Raw genomic sequence first — 19935 nt, 5'->3', positions numbered from 1 at the left:
TGTTCCAAAACAAAAAAAAAAAAGAAAAGAAAACAGTAAAACATTACTTAACGTGGGGGACTTTGTCCCCCACACCCCCCCTACTGAAATATACCAACTCCAAGACTGCACTACAGTACCGAAAAGGCAAAGTAGTGAAAGCGGCCAAACAAATTCTTTCCCAGGGAAAGAATTTGCTGAAGCTCTGCTTCGCTATTATGTCTTTTTGCGCTTTACCTTTTGACAAAGATGCATTCAATAACCTGCGTCTGCGATGGTGTAATAGGGAATCGTGTGTGTGTGTGTGTGTGTGTGTGTGTGTGTGCGCGTGTGTGTGTGTATGTGTGTGTGTGTGTGTGTGTGTGTGTGTGTGCGTGTGTGCGTGTGTGTGTGTTTGTGTGCGTGCACATGCACACGCGTCTGTGTGTGTCTCTCTGATTACAAGTGTATGCGCATGTATATAATTTTACTCTTTTCATATTCATTTACATTTATCTTGTATAATTATTTTTTTTTCAAATTTATCTCAAATACATTTATCTCGTATATTTTCTTGAGATTTGTTTGATGTTTATATTCTTCTCTTACCAAAGTGTATTTTATTGTAGGTGATATTGATCTGATTTTGCAATTTATATCTGTGGAGCTTTTCACCTCGGGTCTCCACTGAAAATGGGTTATTGCTCAGTTGGACTTTCCCAGTAAACAAATGTCAATAAATAAATATAATATTTAGCAAACATGAATAATTGTTTCAAGTCACTTATATTACTATATATATCAGTTCCACATAGGTTCATAGGTTGGTACTAGGCTATCGGCCCTTGTGCCTATGCAAGCCTAGCCATAACAATTCCCTGGATATTTCTTCCCACAATATTTACTTCTCTGGGCCCCTGTCTAGCAGGGCGACTGACATGATCCCTGGGTGAATCTCCTATCTCCCATCCAATCATCAAGGTTCCTTTTGAAGAGGACCAATGAAGCGCTCTGCTTGACATGTATGGGCAGTCTATTCCAGAGTATGGGGAGTCTCTGAGTCAGGAACCTATCCCTCCATCATGTTTTGTTCATTGTGATGACAAAGTTTAGATCCCTGGAGCATGTGGCTCTGAGGGATTGGGATTTCTTTAGGTGGAGCATGTCCAACAGCTCAGGGTTTAACATGGCCTTGTATGTTAAGCAGAGATCGCCTCTGAGTAGATGATATGCCACAGAGTATAGCTGGAGTTTTTTTAGACAGTCAGCATATGGCATCTGCTTTAGGCCTGTGATTCTTTTAGTGAGGTATTAATGTGGCCTATCCAGCTGTTGCAGATGTCTTGTGAGGTACATATCAAACGAGGCATTATACTCTATAATGGGTCTAATGAGGGATGAATACAGTGGGACAATGACCTCCTTTTTTCTGGATGAAAAGCCCTTAGTGATGAGGTGTGCCACATAGACGGATTTCCTGACTGTTGTGGTGATGTGGTTATCGAAAGTGAGACCACTGTCCACCTGTGTCCCTAAGTCTCTCATCAAACTTTCAATATTTAGCGTCCTGCCACCTATGTGGTAATTCATGGGTACATGTTTTTTTCCAAAGGGGATAACTATACATTTCTTGGCATTAAGCTTGAGCCCATGGTTCTGGCACCAGGCATCTGTTTCTGTAACTCCTTTTTGTAGAATATCCACATCATTTGGGGATTCAGTAATGGCTCCCAGTTTGCAGTCATCTGCAAACTTTGTTAGCCAGAGTCCCTTATTGTTGGCCTGTACTTCAGAGAAGTAGATGCCAAACAAGAGAGGTCCCAGGACTGAACCCTGAGGTACTCCACTTGTCACTTGTCAGGAGCTGGATTTGGAGCCGGCTACTTTTACAGTCTGGGTTCTGTTAGTAAGCCAGTTGGCAACCCATCGAGTGACATAGGGATTTATGCCCAGCTTAGTAAGTTTATCTATGATTCCAGAGTGGGGAATGGTGTCGAAGGCCTTGGCGAGGTCCAGATAGGCTGTGTGGACCTCCTTACCCTCGTCCACAGCTCTGGAGACTGATTTGAAGAAGTCAATCAGATTCAGGAGGCAAAATTGGCCCTTCACAAACCCAAACTGGGTGGGGTCCAGTGTTTGAAGGTTGCCAATGTCTTTGTTTATAAGTTCCATGATAATGCGTTCCATGCCCTTGCAGATCAGGCTTGTCAGACTGACGGGATGGTAGTTCCCGGGATCCAAGGCGGATGCTCCCTTGTTGAGCAGGATAACTGTAGCTGTGCGCCTCTCAGTGGGCACGAAGCCTGAAGTGAGGCTATGATTAAACATGACACTTAGGTGAGGTGCCAGTTCATTTTGTAGTTCATGTAGTACACAGCCTGGGATATCATCTGGTCCCATGGATGCTGTATTCTTAGCTTTGGAGAGTGCGGTTTCTACCTGTGTGGCCATGATTATCGGAATTTGGCAATCTTTTGGTATTGAGATGGGCCCTTTAGGGGGTGAGAGGGGGGTGAAGTTGGCACTAAATCGATCTGCCAGGATATTGGCAATATCCTTGGGATCAGTATATTTAATGCCATTCTGTTGTAGCTCAGAGCAGATCTGAGCATTGCCATTTAGATTCTTGCCATAACTATAAAATGCCTTGTGGTTGTCTTTTGGATCTTTGGCAATTTTATTTTCATAACTAGCTTTTGAGGATTTTATGAGGGATCTCAGCTTCTTACTGAGGCTGGTGAGGGAATTTTTTGCATCGTGGGATTTTCCTCTTTTCTGCAACAGTTTCTTCCTTCTGTTGTATAGTTTGTTTATAGCAGGGGACCACCAGATTGGCTTCCTTTTATTGGAGAAGAGCATCTTGGTTCTATTTGGGATGGCACGATTCATGCACAAGTGGATGTGCTCATACAGTGCCTTAGTGTAGGATTCTGCAGTTGAACTTCCAGATCCCGTCTGCATGGGTGTTGTTAAGTTTGTCACTTCTGACTTCAGTAGCATGAAGTTGGCTTTGGAGAAGTTTTTTAAGGAGGTTTCTTTACTGGGGGGTGGGGGTGGGATGTGGATCTCAAAGGTGATTTGCTTATGGTCAGACCTGACCAATGACGGGGTGTCCACTGGTGTGGAGCATCTATCATTCTGCTTATACCAATTGTTTACAGCTTACCTGCATGTTTGATTTGAGGAAAATCTTATTCACCAACACTTACCAGTTAAATAAACAAAAAAAGTTCAGGGAAATGTTTCTTGCATTTCATTTCAAGGGACACACAAAACATCAGTAATTGCTTTAATATTGTTCCTGTGTTTAGTGTAGTCTAGTTAACAGTAGTTATTCCAAAGTGTCTTTCAATGTTTGAAAGTATTATATGCCCACATCATCTTTCAGATAATGTCTACAATGACATTGCCAATAGTTCATAACAACACGGATTACTGGGTGTCATGATTCTAATAATATTGAAGTTAATAAGTCATTACAGAAAAAAACTTAAATGTAGTATATTAGGAAAAAAATAATAGTCAAGAACCAGGGATCACAACTTAAGTAAGGGGGAGGGATAAATAAAGTGAGAAAAATGCTAAGACTTTTTGTAAACAGAACTGTGAATAGATTTATGAAATATTCTGCTTGAAGAGACAATGGCTTTGAAACACTGTGCCTTTGCATTTGTGTGGGTGGATGGGATGTCTGTGACTGCAGCTGATCAAATAAAGGCATGTTTTCTTTAGAAGAATAAAAGATGTTATCTAACAAAGGTCAACAGGTAGGAAATTAGTAGACCATGTGGAACAGCACAATGTGTATTTCTGTACTTAGGGAGGACAAAGGAAGCATATGCCGATAATAGCAATGACCTTAGCCATGACATAAAACTTCTTAAAAGTGATACAGTGAGCATTTTTATTAGCACCTCAAAATTCAGAAAAAAGAGATGTCCCATGGTCTTTGAGTATCTGTAGCTTTCTCCATGACTGTCCAGGAAGTGGAGGCTTTACTAGAAAATATTTCCTTCTATATGCTACTCGTGCACAAATAAACATTAAGGAAGAATTGGTCAAGATCTATTTATAATGCTTCCCAGTCTCAGGCTGCATGACTGATTTGTTGTGTTGTCTAGATACTCCATAACTAAATACAGTGTTTTCTGCACTACAGTAATACATATTTCAAGTGGGGGAACATTTGCATTTAAATAAATGAGCAGACATGATTTTAGGAGCCCCTCTATGTATGCTCAAAGTGAAACTGCTTTAGCATCAGTAGCACGCAGAAAAAAAAGAAATACTGAATAACGTTGAACACTGTTTCCCATAGGAAAGCATTACTGGTACCGTTTCTAAATGTGTGTCAGCAATTTTTCACTTGTTTAGAGAGATTTCTCCCTTCTTTGAGTTGATGTGATCATGGAGTTGATACATATAAGTTCTGGGGTGTGAGGGGCTTGCTACCCACATCAGGGGTGCAAGGAGGGCTTGCCAGTCTTCCTTTATGAATGAAATATTTAAACATTTATTTGTGGATTTCATATAATAAATGTAATATATTTTGATGTGTTAAGCAATGCTTCCCCAGCAAAACATCAAGATACAACTCAGAGAAGTTTCAGCTGGATAAAAACAACTGGTTGAACTTCCCACTCAGAGAAACTTTGCAGTGTTTTTTTTTTTTTTTTTTTTTTGCATGAGGAAAATCCTGCAGCCCCCTCCACCCACCCACAGGGCTTATATATGTTTACATCATGATAGCACAAACATGGGGAAAAGACCTCACAGTGTTTTCAATGCTTCCATGCTAACAGAAAACAGCACTATCGATTTTCTATGGACAGGGATTGGGAAGTATAAATATTTATTTTATTTTATTTTTTATTTTATTTTACATTTGTTGACCGGGAGAATCCAACTGGATACGTGTCCATTTTCAGTGGATGCCCAGGGAGAAAAGTTCCACAGTTTGTAAATATACAAAGCCAAGTAACACATACAGAGTTATTTCACAAATACAGAGAACAAGTACAAAACATAACATTTTAGAAATAAAGAGAAAAAAAAAGTTGAATTTTCTTCCGTTTAGAACTTGATAACTAATACGTTAGCCACACACTAACACATCCCTTCCTTTTCTGATGAATAACTTGCATTGTCATAGAGCAGGAAAAACTGTCAATGTTAGGATAACGTGCATTGTCATAGAGCAGGAAAAATCGTCAATATTGGGTAAACAAACTCATTTCTTTTAACAGTCTCCTTGGAACTAATTATGTGGTATTATGTAGTATTCTAAAACTATAGTAGATGCAGTGCAATAACCTGGCTCAAAAAAGGTCTATCACAGTAATTTTATGATGGAACAATTGAATTTTATAAGCCATGTTTACTTCACAGAATCAAATGACCTTTACAGTACAAAGACATTCTGTAAAATACAAATTGTGACAAACTATACTAAAGTACCTAACTGACCATATTGTAATGCCTTTGGGAAGTGAAAGTAAACTAGACCTTTTCAGAGAAATAAACAGATAAAGGCTGATGATACAAAGACCACTAAAGCAGTCCTTGAAAGGTTTAACCACCCCATGTGCCTGACAGGTAGCAGCACAAAACAGGGTACCACCGAGAAGTAGTACCCCCAAAGATCACTAGACAGGGCTCATTCGTTTCTCTGAGGATTCATCCTGGACCTGTAGTGAGAGCTGTCCAAGGGGGAGGGGTGCTACCATATATGCAGCCACAAGTTTGCTTTGTGTTGTCTCTAGCATTCCAGCCATGACAGCATGTTTTTAATAAAGTAATCTCACCTTCTAGGCAGGGGGATGAGCAAACCATGTCAGTGTAGTTGCGTACAATACCCTCCCCTTGTGAGTCCACTCTTCCGCAGATTTGATCAGAAGGCCACTGACCTACACTGGATTGGTGAGCCTAATGCCATTGTCCAGGCTGCCTCTCTACACCAACAGCCCTCTTCATCCAGCTTCAGCACCCCAAGGATGGGCCTGCCACATCCTCTCTGCCAGCATCTTCAATACCGTGAGATGCTAATCAGCTGTCTTTACTCCTGTCAGCCACAGGTCAAGGCAGCGCTGTTTGGCCTGTATAATAACAGCAGAAGTGCTTGTGTTTATCAAAGAGGTATAAGAAATGACATTGTACTCTCCATGTAATAAATGTAAACATAGTATTACAAGGCTATAGATGGCATAGTAAATGCAACACCCTAATTGTGTTTTCTTCCAATAATTTTGCTCTTAAAAGTTGAAATATTTTCAGGAAACTACCTCATGCAAACAGACAGTTAACTGCTATTATTTTATGCAAAAAAATAGGTATACAGACATTGTTTTTGAGCACTCATTTTTGAAAACCCACATCATTTCTAGAGTACGTAGAGAAAAAGGAAAATGCTTGGAAAATATTTGAGCTTTGCCAAATCGCAGCATTTCCATTTTTTTCCACTGTGCTCTGGCATCACAGTGGTGCAGCGGTTAACGTTGTCGCCTCACAGCAAGAGGTTCTCCGGTTCGATTCTCGGCTGGGGTGCCTTCTGTGTGGAGTTTGCATGTTCTCCCTGTGTTCGCGTGGGTTTCCTCCGGGTACTCCGGTTTCCTCCCACATTCCAAAGACATGCATTTGGAGCATTTCTCCCCGGGCCTCCGCTGAAAACAGGATCTGTGGAACCTAGTCGGACATTCCCGGTCAACAAATGTTAAATAAATAAATAAATAAAATAAAAATCATAACTGTTTGTGCAGTTTAACAAAGGATGGAGGCTTACCCCTGCAAAGATATGATTTCTGAATGCACAACACTTCTCAGTCAAGAAAGGTCTGTTAAATCAAGAACAATTACTTCAGCATGTTTTATGACTCTGCTTCTTGAATTTGAGCACAGTTTTACATATAGGTTCATAGGTTCATAGGTAGGTACTAGGCTATCAGCCCTAGTGCCTATACAAGCCTAGCCAAAAAGGTACCCTGGCTTTTGCCACCCAAGAAAATTATTTTCCTGTGCCCCTGTCAGGCAGAGCCACAGAGGTGATCCCCAGGGTGAATTTCCTATTTCCCATCCAATCATCAAAATTTTTCTTGAAGAGTGCTAATGAGGAGCTTTGTTTGATATAGATAGGTAATTTGTTCCAGAGTATGGGAAGTCTCTGGGACAGGACTCTATCCCACCAGCATGTTCTGTTTATTGTGGTGACAAGGTTTAGGTCTCTAGAGCGTGTAGCTCGGAGAGATTGGGAGTTCTTTAAGTGGAGCATGTCCAACAGCTCTGGGTTTGACATAGCTTTGTATGTTAGGCAGCGATCACCTCTGAGTAGGCGATATGCGACGGAGTAAAGCTGGAGTTTTTTTAGACAGTCTGCGTAGGGCATCTGTTTGAGGCCATTAATCCTCTTTGTGAGGTATTTCTGTGGCCTTTCCAGTTGTTGTAGATGTCTTGTGAGGTACATACCAAAAGAGGCGTTGTACTCTATAATGGGTCTAATGAGTGATGAGTAGAGGGGAACAATGACCTCTTTTTTCCTGGATGAGAAACCTTTTGTGATGAGGTGTGCCAAGTAGAAGGATTTTCTGACTACTGTGGTGATGTGATTATCAAAGGAGGGACTACTGTCCACCTGTGTTCCAAGGTCTCTTATCACACTTTTGTTGTTAAGTAGACTACCACCTATGTGGTAGGTCATGGGTACAAAGTTTTTACCAAAGGGGATGACAATGGACATTTTGGCATTGAGCTTGAAGCCATGGCTTTGACATCAGCATCTGTCTCAGTAAGGCCCTTTTGTAGGATGTCCACATCGTTAGGAGTTTCAGTTATGGCTCCTAGTTTGCAGTCATCTGCAGACTTCGTTAGCCAAAGACCTTCTGTGTTAGCCTGTACTTCAGAAAAGTAGATACCAAACAGGAGAGGACCCAGGACTGAACCCTGTGGTACTCCACTTGTCACTGGTCTGAAGTCAGATTTGGAGTCTGCTACTTTTACAGTGTGGGTTCTGTCAGTGAGCCAGTTGGCAACCCATTTTGTGACATAGGGATTTATACCTAGTCTAGTGAATTTATCTATAATTCCAGAGTGGGGGATGGTGTCAAAAGCCTTGGCGATATCTAGATAAACTGTGTGAACCACCTTACCCTCATCTACGGCTTTGGTGACTGCTTCAAAAAAGTCAATCAGGTTTAGGAGACATGATCTGCCTTTTACAAACCCGAACTGGGTGGGGTCCAGAGTTTGGAGATTACCAATGTCTTTGTTTATAAGTTCCATGATGATACATTCCATGGCCTTGCAGACCAGGATCGTTAAGTTAATGGGGCGGTAGTTCCCGGGGTCCGTGGTGGTCTCCTTGTGGAGTGGGATAAGCATCGCTGTGCACCATTCAGTGGGCACAAAGCCTGAGGTGAGGCTATGATTGAACATGGTGCTTCGGTGGGGTGTCAGTTCATTATGTAGTTCATGTAGAACACAGTCTGGGATGTTGTCAGGTCCCATGGATGCTGAGTTCTTGACTTTGAAGAGTGTGGTTTTTACCTGTGCAGCCATGATTACAGGACCTTTGCATTCTTCCGATATAGAGATGGGCCCTCTAGGGGGTGGGGGGGGGTAAAGTTAGCACTGAACCTATCTGCAAGGATGTTAGTAATATCAGTTGGTTCTGTATAATTTAGTGCCATTGTGCTGTAACTCAAAGCAGATCTGAGTGTTGCCATTGAGATTCTTGACATAGCTATAGAATGCTTTGTGGCTGTCTTTAGAATCAGTGGTGATTTTTTTTCATAACTAGCTTTAGAGGATTTTATGAGGGATCTCAGCTTCTTACTGAGGCTGACCAGGGAGTTCTTCCAGTCATGGCATTTTACTCTTTTTTTCAGCAGTTTCTTTCTTCTGTTGTAGAGTTTGTTTATGGCAGGGGACCACCATATTGGCTTCCTTTTTTAGAGGATAGCATCTTGGTTCTGCTAGGGATAGCATGATCCATGCACTCGTGTAAGTGCTTATAAAGTGAATTTGTGTAGGATTCAGCAGTCGTATCTCTAATGTCCATCTGCATGGGTGTTGTGAAGTTTGCCACTTCTGTCTTAAGAAGCGTGAAGTTGGCTTTGGAGAATTTTTTTACAGTGGTTTCCCTAATGGGGGGTGGGGGTGGGATGTGGATGTCTAGGCTGATCAGCTTGTGGTCGGATCTGACCAACAAGGAATTGACCTCTGGTGTGGAACACCGGTCGCCCATGATGGTAATGACCAGGTCTAGGATATTGCTGCCCCTGGTGGGCGTGTGGATAAGTTGATCCAAGGCGTTTGAATTTATAAATTCCAGAAAACATTGAGCAAAAGAGTTGGTACATGAGTTTTCCCAGTTAATGGTAGGGTAGTTGAAATCGCCCATTATTAGGGTGTTGGGTTGTACCCTAATATTTTCCAGTGCATCAAGAAATGAGAAGTGGGAATCCTGGGACATGGTTGCGGTCTTGCCCAGAGTTAGTTGCACTTGTATAATCTTGGATTCATTATGCTGAGCAACTAGCCTGGAGGGTATGCCAGAGAAGAGGGTTTTGTAAGCTGATAGTGAAATCTCTTTTTAAAATAGAAATGTACACCTTGTTGTGAACCTAAGAATTCCAATCTATCATGCTGATAAAATGCTGTAATTAAATTATTAGATTGTGCATTTTTGATGAGAATATTGTAAATCACAGATGCTTTCAATTTGCAGTTTTCATAATAAATAAAGGTTAGTGACTCCTAAATATCAATAGTTTTACTCTGTCACACACTTTCACATGCACCTGTTTCTGGTCCTAACGGTGACTGATAATTTACGATGTACCGGCCTTGCAGAAACTTGAATAATGCAATGTTTAGCTGGCATTTTCTACTGGCCACAGCTAAACAGCTAGCAAAATAAAAATAAAAATACAGATTTTTTGAAAGAAGCCAATAAATATGTATTCTGATAAAATATTACACATTCCAAAAATCCGGGATGCACTGTATAGTGTATCTCTCACTCACTTTTGTATTACTAATGCTTTTTTGTAGTATTAGAATTCATGACCAGGCATTAGGTTCCCCAGAAGGCCTTCCATCCATACACCTTGAAGTATAAAAATCACTGCTCAAAACTGGTAGGATTTTAGGGTTTATATTAGAGGAACGAAAACTCACTTCAGCAAAACCCGTTTGAGCGACACATTTTGAGCGAATGTCTCAAATATCAAAGACCAAAAATAAAAAAACCTAATGGACGAAAACTATCACTAACTGTTTTATGCAGGGGGCAAGCCCCCCTGTACCCCCACACCCCCGCTACTTAAATATGCCAACTCCGAGATCGCACTCCATTGAAAAAAGGGAAGAATTCCCTACGGTGATCTCCGTTCACTTTTGCAATATCTGAGACATTCGCTCAAAATGTGTCGCTTAAACGGGTTTCGCTGAAGTGAGTTTTCATTCCTCTAATATAGGCCCGGATTTTATATTATTTTATTTATATTTTGCTTACTGGAGTAAAGGTGGGATTTAAACCTACAAAGTGAGAATCCAATGATTTTTCCATCTATCACCTTAATCATTGCAAATTGCATATGTGATGTAGTTTAACATAATGCATTAGGCATATATATGTCATATTAAAAATCTCTTTTTGGTATTTTAAGAAATAGCAAAGTTATTTCCAGTTTGTTAAGAACTGCAGAAATACATTGAAGCAGCAGTCATGAATATATACACAGACACCTTTAATTCATAACAGATTTTAAGTCTGCAAGTATGTGTGTGTGTTTTGTGTGCTTGCATACATGACCACTTTGTGTGTGTATGTGTGTGTGTGTGTGTGTGTGTGTGTGTGTGTGTGTGTGTGTGTGTGTGTGTGTATGTGTGTGCCTGTCTGTCTAGCAGTCTGTATGTCTGTCTGTGATGCAGGAGATGACATATAGGCATGACAGTAGTCAGGATAGCCCTGCACCTATAGAAGGTATACATGGGCAAGTTGTGGGATATGTGTGTCTGTGTGCTTATGGGGGAAACTACATAAAGTGCTGTGTCTGCTGAGGAAAGTAAAAATGACGTGACTGATACAACAATAAACTATTTTCTTCTTATACATTAACATAACTTCAGCTTTACTTCTAACATTGCCACTGTAGGATGAGTGCGCAGTACAGGCTATGCACTTCACAAAGTCACTGCAAACAGTTCAGGGTCTGTGTTCATATAGATATCACAAAAGGTAGGTGACAAAGTGTCTGTTAACATCATTAGCAAAGAGTACATGTATAGCTTGAAAGAGATGTTTTCCTTCACTTCATGAACAGGCAGTAATCTACTGGGTGAGCACCATTGTCACTAGGGTCACTGGCAATAGCTGAAGTAAAGCAGCGTGCTATCATTGCATAGGATTCTAGTTACTTCTGAGGATTCTGTTACACTGCAGTGCAAGGAGAGATGGTGCAATTTCATTAGTGCAACTTCGCCTGCAGTTTGTGGAAGTTGTATTTCATTATTTCAGCATCTCATTTGATGCCTGTTAATATTACTTGGGGAAAGTTTAAAGTTAGTTGGCCATTCCCCCTATTACTGCAAAAAACAGAAATTTTGGCCATTTTTTGTTTTTAAGCTCCAACTTCCTTAAGTTATTTAAATCTTTCTCTCACACACACACACACACACACACACACACACACACACACACACACACACACACACACACACACATGGGGGTCTCTGATGGGAGGCCTAAGGAGAAAAGGAGAACATTGCCTCCCAGACAGGCCTTACCTTATTGAAAGCCACGGCAGTCCTGGCAAGAATGAAATTAGAATTACTAGACTATGATCAAAAAATAACTAAGGTCTACATCAAAAATATTCAGAAAGATACCTTAAACCTTACAGAAGTGAGACCAAGAAAGGGTCTAAATTTTGTGCTGCAGCCCAAACAGAAAATATTTTTTATTTGTCCTTCCATATAGAGTTTTCAAGAAGACAGCCTCTGTAAGGATGAGATGATAGAATCTATCCTGCCAGAGAGGACTAGTTTAATGGTTATTGTAATCAGAATAGCAAAATATCATAGATATCTAGATGGGCCTTGCCAAAAGGCTGGGTCAAAATCCTCATGCAGAGGATGATGGAAGAGAGACAACGCTGTAAGACAGGAAATGAACTATGCCTTGGCAAAAATCAGAAGGAACTTTATTTAAAAGATTTTGCTTTAGAATACATTTCATTATCAGATAAATTATGTACTAAGTTTAAGACCATGGCTTCTTGAAGAATGCTAGTGTCTGCAGGGGAGTCAATAATAACCCCAAGCTTACAATCATCTGCAAACGTAGTCAACCATAAACCTTCAGAATTTGTTCCACGTCACAAAAGTATAATTCCAAAAATCAGCTGGCTCAGTACTAAGCCCTGGGGGACTCCACTAGTGACTGTCCTTGTAGCGGAGGTGGTCTCACCTATTTTGAACTCCTGGGTCATATCAGTGATCCTGTTGGTTATCCAGCAGTTGATAAAAGGGTTTATACCTAAATTAGTGAGCTTGTCTATAATGCCTGAGAGGGGTATTGCATCAGAAACCTTGGCCAGGTCGGGTAAGTTGTGTACACAGTCTTACCTTCACCCAATGCTTTGGTGACCCTCTCAAAAAAGTCCACCAGATTTAATAGGCATGACCTTCCTTTAACAAAGCTGAACTGTGATATGTCCAGGTAAAATATGCCCTCATTTATCATGCCCATAGTGATTCATTTCATGGCTTTACATATGAGGCTGGTAAGACTTATGTAATTACCTGGCTCAGTGATGGACTTCCTTTGTGCAGGGACCTATGCTTGGCCAAGATTTTTTTCCTTTTGTTGTAAGCCTGATTGACACTGTGATTCCACCAGGGTGGCTTGTCTTTTGAGTTTGCCTTATTCTTAATATGAGTGGGCACAGCTTATTCTATAGAGCTATCAATATGGCTGTGCAGGGATTTTGTAATTAGTCCAGCATATGCTATGGTGTTTACTGGGTTTGGGGTGGTTGGACTTTAGCCATGGTGTTGCTTAGTAGAGAGAGAGGTGATCCTTGAAATAGTTCCTAAAGATTTTTGGTTTCTCTGGATCCCATTCCCATTGATTTACTAGATCCCATTCCCATTGATTTGCTGGATCCCATTACCATTGATTCACTGGATCCCATTGCCATTGATTTTCTGGATCCTATTACCATTGATTCACTGGATCCCATTCCCATTGATTCTCTGGATCCCATTCCCATTGATTTGCTGGATCCCATTACCACTGATTTACTGGATCACATTCCCATTGATTCGCTGAACCCCATTACCATTGATTCACTGGATCCCATTCCCATTTATTGTTGGATCCCATTACACTGATTTGCTGGATCCCATTCCCATTGATTTGCTGGACCCCATTGCCATTGATTCACTGGATCCTATTCCCATTGATTCACTGGATCCCATTCCCATTGATTCGCTGGATCCCATTCCCATTAATTCACTGGACCCCATTACCATTGATTTGTTGGATCCCATTCCCATTGATTCACTGGATCCTATTCCCATTGATTTGCTGGACCCCATTACCATTGATTCACTGGACCCCATTACACTGATTTACTGGATCCCATTCCCTTTGATTCACTGGATCCCATTCCCACTGATTTGCTGGATCCCATTACCATTGATTTGCTGGATCCCATTCCCATTGATTCACTGGATCCTATTCCCATTGATTCACTGGACCCCATTACCATTGATTCGCTGGACCCCATTACACTGATTCACTGGATCCCATTCCCATTGATTCGCTGGACCCCATTCCCATTGATTTTCTGGATCCCATTCCCATTGATTCCCTGGATCCCATTCCCATTGATTCACTGGACCCCATTCCCATTGATTAGCTGGACCCCATTACACTGATTCGCTGGATCCCATTCCCATTGATTCGCTAGATCCCATTCCCATTGATTTGCTGGATCCCATTACCATTGATTTGCTGGATCCTATTCCCATTGATTCACTGGATATAATGCAAATCACTCTGTAATTTTTTTACACTGCTGCCATAGAAATGTTTATGGCTCCTGCACAGACAACCCTTTTCAAACATTTGCTATTAGTGTAAATTTTGCTATTTTCCTGATCGTATAGAAGATTAAAAGATTCATTTTAAAGGCAAAAGTGCAAATGGCCATGTTGTACAGTAGTCTAAAAGAATAGCACCTTGACAGACATTAGCAAACTGACCTTATAACAGAATTCATGGTCGCAGTTTATACATGTTCAAAAATGGAGATACACTAAGTACATTTTGTACATTCTGCACTAGATATCAACATAACATACTCTGCCCATGAGTCCAACTATTACTTTTAAATCAGTTCATGTAGAAGATGGCACCAGCCTAAGATGGAACTGAGTGAAGTATGCTATTTAAATGAAACACTAATTATTTTCACTAATTATAGTGATACTTAGATGCCGCATCAGCATTTTGTCAGTATAACTACAGTTGCTGTTAGATGTGTCATTTTGACTATGGCTTAAACAGTACTTACCTTGGACTACTCGATGAATTACCTGGCCACTGACTACTTTTGGTTCGGGACTACTCTTAATTGTCAATTTCTTCTCTAATCCTGAAGGACATAACAAAAATCTTGGTTTAGTAAATGCTCACACATACTTGACTTCAGAATGTTTCATGGGTACCACTGATTACAGGTGTATGTGCATTAAATGTTCACACACAACTTGACTTCAGAATGTTTCATGGGTGCCATTGATTACAGGTATATGTGTATGTGTTTTTAAATTATCTTATTAACATTCTACCTGTATATGACTGGTGTTACAGGAGAAGGACTGTGTTTATAGTTCACCCAGTTATTCTAACAGTGCTTTCTACAGTATTTGTAACACTTTAGACAAAACTGCTTAATATCAATTTCTTCTAAAGTCTTTCTGTAATTTCCCCATACTTTTCTGCTTTGTTTTATGTTGTTACAGTTTTATCAACAAACAAAAGGTGTTACTTACAGAACAGCTGCATCTATCTCTTAACACAAAATTCCATGAGTATAATTAATACAGAATGCTGATTTTCAAACTATGATTTCAAGGGAATGTTGCAATGAGGTCCTATTTGACCTTCCATTTATTTGCAAAGCCATTGGTTCTACAAGCATCAGCACTAGAGAGCTATATCTACACCAACACATATACGCTTATTTTGAAGAGATAGTTTTCTTATTCAAGAGATAGTTTTCTAATTCAATGTATTTCCAGCCTGTGGAATGTTACCACAAAGGTATTACTTCAGCTATCTTTAAATGTAGTTTTGGTGATGGGAGGGGTAGACACATTTACACCAGGATTACCATGTGTAACCATGCTTGTTGGGAGGGAGATAAGCACAGTGAGTGCTTGAAAAGGGTACAAGAACTTCTGAGCGTGCCTACTAAAAGATGCATATGGTTAGACATCTTATGGTCTCGTACCTGGTTTTGTTCCTATGTTCTATAACAGTTAGTATGCTAAAGCACAAATAATAACATTCTGATGTAACACAAATTGCACAGGTGTGCAAGTTGAACTTACCATAACAGTATGGGGGTTTTATTCTGCCAAGTATATAACAGCCAGGCAGTTTCCAAAGATTCAGGGCACCCTCCATACACCCAAACTGTCAAGGAGCTTTAGCTGAGCTAACTAAAAGGCAAATGTGGTCATGAAGCCCTGCACAGCTTCCCTGCCAGCAGAGAGAAGGAGGCTGAGCCCTGAAAGGACAAGATTAGGAATAACAAAAAACAAATGTCCACACCCTGGCATAAAAACACACTAAAAAACAAGGGGGCAACAGAGGGAGGGAGAGATCGGCCACTGCAGCAGTGATAATTCGAACATCTATCATTATGGTAAGTCAACTTACACAATTGTACTATGTTCTTCATATTGATCATTGCTGCAGTAGCCTTAGCTATATGGGTAGATTACTATAGCTAACAATATTGGGGAGGTGGAACGAGAAGGGTCCAGGGGCCTCTGGAAAATGGTCATAGTAAAGCTTGCTGTAGACCAAGAGAAGAAATCCAGCTTGTAGTGCTTCTAGAATACTTCAAGACTCCAGCCCTTCTCAAAAAGCCATAGAAGAAGTCAGGGTCCTTGTAGAGTGGGCCTTGACCGTGCCTGGAATAGATTGGTCATGGGGAGCATACCAAAAGATAATAACCTTAGACAAACATTTCAGAATAGTCCATTTTGACAATAGTTGTCTCTCCTTGCCATCACAAGAAATGAACAATTGATCCAATGATCTAAACGATTTAGTTCTGTCAAGATAGTACCTGCGTTGTCTGTGGACATCCAAGGTATAGAGAATCCTTTCTTCCTCATTTTTACGTTCAAGAAAGAAAACAGGAAGATGCCTAGTTTGGCTTAAGGTAAACTCTGATACCACTTTAGCCATAAAAGTAGAATTAGTTCTGAAATAAATCCTGTCCTTATGGAAAATGGTGTAAGTTTGACTCATCATATGAGCTTGCAACTCAGATAGCCTTCTTGCAGAAGTCAGAGCAATAAATAAAACTGTTTTCCATGTTAAGAACATCTAGTCAGCCAGATTAGCTGGTTCAAGTGAAGCCAGTGTTAGTTTCTCCAACACAAAATTAAGATCTCAAGGAGAGGACACCAGTTTACTTGGACGCCTCTTATGTAAAACCCCTTTCAAGAACTTTTTTACATGCAACTGCATTGAAAGAGGAGGATCCATGGGTAGACATGCCGAAATGGCCAATAAATGAACCTTGATAGAGGAATAAGAAATGACACTGGATACCAACTCACACAAATATTAAAAAAAAAAACAGAACAACTAGTCCTGAATGCATACTGGTTATATTGCTGGCACCAACTAGAAAACCTTTCCATTTGTTAATATATGATTTTCTAATAACAGGCTTTCTTTCCTGTATTAGTACCTGCTGTAGGTCCTCAAAAAGAGATGCCTAAAAGGAACTAAGACCCTATCGTCCATGGCAGTCAGTTGAAGATGATTCATGTTACGGTGTATGAGACACCACTGTGAGTAGATCCAGTGCGTGAAGACGCTTGTGGTAAATGGCCCTGGCCATTTCCAAAAGAAAGGAAAACCATGGTTGCCTGGATCAGAAGGGAGTCACCATAACGATCTTGGGGGATTCCTTCTGAATCTTCAGAAGTACCCTGGATATTACTGGAAAAGGTGGAAAGACAAACAGAAACATTCCTGTCCAGTGAAAAGAAAAGGCATCTATCAGATCCTTGGAACAAGATCTTTCCATTTGATTGTTCAGTGAAGACGCAAAAAGGTCTACTTGAGGAACTCCCCACAAATGGATCAAATCTTGGAAGAACCCCTGGATCTAGTTTCCATTTGTGAGAGTCTGCCCTGGTCCTGCTCAGCTTGTCTGCCAGACAATTTTGATTTGATGGAAGGTAGGATGCCTGCAGAGTGAGACTGTGCAGTGAAGCTATATCCCAAGCTAACATGGGTAGTCTGCAAAGGGGTATGACCTGCTTCACCCTTACCTGCTGATGCGCCACATCAAAGTGGTATTGTCTGTAACCACTTAAGAGGTCCTAAGGATCAAAGATGGGTTCAGAGAACTGAGTGCCTTGATCAGGACAAGCATCTCCTTGGTATTTATGTGCTTGCATCTGTCCTTGGTGTCCCACATCCCCTGCACTTTTATCACTCCTAAAACTGCTCCCCAGGCAAAGTCTGAAGCATCTGTGGTGACTGCTTTGAAGCAGGAATGGATGAGGGGAGACCATGGTTTAAAGATATCTGCTGTCTCCTCTCAGTGATTTCTCTTCTGATGAACCCCAGTACTAAGATCTGAAAAGATAAAGGGTGTTGATGATGAGTCCAAAGAGATTTCAGATACCACTGTATCTTTTTCATGTGGACTCTTGCCAGGGCTATCATGAGAATCATACATGCCATGAGACCCAAAATCCTGAGGTATTCCCTTGCAGTGACCAAAGTCTGAGTGGAAAACTTTAAGAAACATATCTAAATAAAGATCTGTTTTCCTGTGGAAGAAAATCTCTTTGAACTGAGGTGTCTAGCTGACATCCCAGGAGCAGAATCCTTGTGTGAGTCATAGGTTCATAGGTTCATACTAGGCTATCTGCCCTGGGGCATTTATAAGCCTAGCCCAATTGTGTTTGGCTTACACCACCCCTTGATTTGAGTATACTGTGCCCTTTTAAAGTTTAGTTTACTGTGCCTCTGTCTAATAGTGACACGGAAGTAATCCCCGGGACAAACCTACGATCCCCCATCCACTCATCAAGATTCTTCTTGAAGAGAGTCAGTGAGGTGCTCTGCCTAACATGAATTGGAATTCTATTCCAGAGCGAAGGGAGTCTCTGGGTTATGAATCTGTCCCTCCAGCATGTTCTATTTATTTCTGTGCTGAGGTTCAAGTCCCTCGAGCGCGTGGCTCTAAGGGATTTAGATTTACTGAGGTGGAGCATGTCCATTAATTCTGGTGGACATAGCTTTATATGTCAGGCATAGATCGCCTCGAAGTAGGCGGTATGCAACTGAGTAGAGCTGGAGTTTTTTTAACCGAGCAGCATATGGCATCTGTTTGAGTCCCTTGATCCTCCTGGTGAGGTACTTTTGGGGTCTTTCTAATTGCTGCAGGTGTCAGGTAAGGTACATCCCAAAGGGGGCATTGTATTCTATGATGGGCCTGATGAGGGATGAATAAAGGGGCACGATTACCTCTCTTGATCTAGATGTGAATCCTTTCATGATGATGTGGGCTATGTAGAAGGTCTTTCTAACCACTTTGGCAATGTGGTTGTCAAAGGAGAGATTGCTATCAACTTGGGTCCCCAGATCCCAAATTACTTTCTCTGTACTTAATGGGTTACCACCTATGTGGTAATTTGTGGGCACATTGTTTTTGCCAAAAGGTATGACTATACACTTTTTGGCATTTAGCTTTAGACCATGGCTCTGGCACCAGTTATCTGTCTCTGCGAGACCTTTTTGAAGGATGTTTGTGTCAGCTGGAGAGTCGATTATGGCGCCCAGTTTGCAGTCATCTGTGAACTATAGTCCTCCCACGTTGGCCTGTACCTCAGAAAAGTAAATACCGAACAAGTGAGGTCCCAGGACAGAACCTTGTGGGATGCCACTTGTGACCGGTTTCGAGTCTGACATGGCTCCAGCAACTCTGACTCTGTGGGTTCTGTCTTTGAGCCAGTTTGCGACCCATCTTGTGACATAGGGGTTTATATTAAGACTGGATAGTTTATCTATGATGCCCGAGTGGGGTATTGTGTCAAATGCCTTTGCGAGGTCCAGATAGGCTGTGTGGACTACCTTCCCTTCATCTATGGCCTTGGTGACTGTTTTGAAGAAGTCGACCAGGTTCAAAAGGCAGAATCTGCCCTTGACGAAGCCAAATTGGGTAGGATCTAGTGTCTGTAGGTCCCCAATGTCTTTGTTTATGAGTTCCATGATGATCCTCTCCATAGCCTTGCAGATTAGGCTAGTCAGGCTTATGGGGCGATAGTTTCCAGGGTCCGTAGAGGCGCCACCTTTGTGGAGTGGGACCACTGTTGCTATACGCCATTCTTTGGGCACATATCCTGTAGTGAGGCTGAGATTGTACAGCAGTTTTACTTGAGGGATTAGTTCTTCTTGAGTTCATGTAGGACGCAACCCAGGATGCCATCTGGTTCCATGGAAGCAGTGTTTTTTGCTTTGGAGAGGGCGGCCTTCACCTGAGCATCAGAGATGTTTGGGAGGCTGCACTCTGCCGGGATAGATACTAGCTCTTTTGGGGGGGAGGGAGTGGAGAAGTTTGCACTGAATCTGTCTGCCAGGATATTGGCGATGTCTGTAGGTTCAGTGTATGTTTTGTCATTTAGAATCAACTCAGAACAAGTCTGGGAGTT

General features: G+C 41.3%; 1 protein-coding gene across 7 annotated transcripts in view; it reads right to left on the bottom strand.

The window, feature by feature from the left end:
- POSTN (periostin) overlaps positions 1 to 19935 on the bottom strand; it is a 218761-nt gene that overhangs the window by 25379 nt on the left and 173447 nt on the right. For 3 of the 7 annotated variants that reach the window (XM_044073314.1, XM_044073316.1, XM_044073315.1), the window contains exon 18: positions 14535 to 14615. The exons of the other annotated variants lie outside the window; for them this stretch is intronic. In XM_044073314.1, the coding sequence (XP_043929249.1) occupies positions 14535 to 14615 (81 nt within the window). The remainder of the gene's footprint in view (positions 1 to 14534; positions 14616 to 19935) is intronic. 7 annotated transcript variants of the gene reach the window in all.

This window comes from Protopterus annectens, chromosome 5.part1, assembly GCF_019279795.1.
Source record: "Protopterus annectens isolate FY-2018-M chromosome 5.part1, PAN1.0, whole genome shotgun sequence".
NCBI classification, from domain to species: Eukaryota; Metazoa; Chordata; order Ceratodontiformes; family Protopteridae; genus Protopterus; species Protopterus annectens.
The sequence above is the reverse complement of the archived record's forward strand: the minus strand, read 5'-3'. Positions and strand labels throughout refer to the sequence as shown.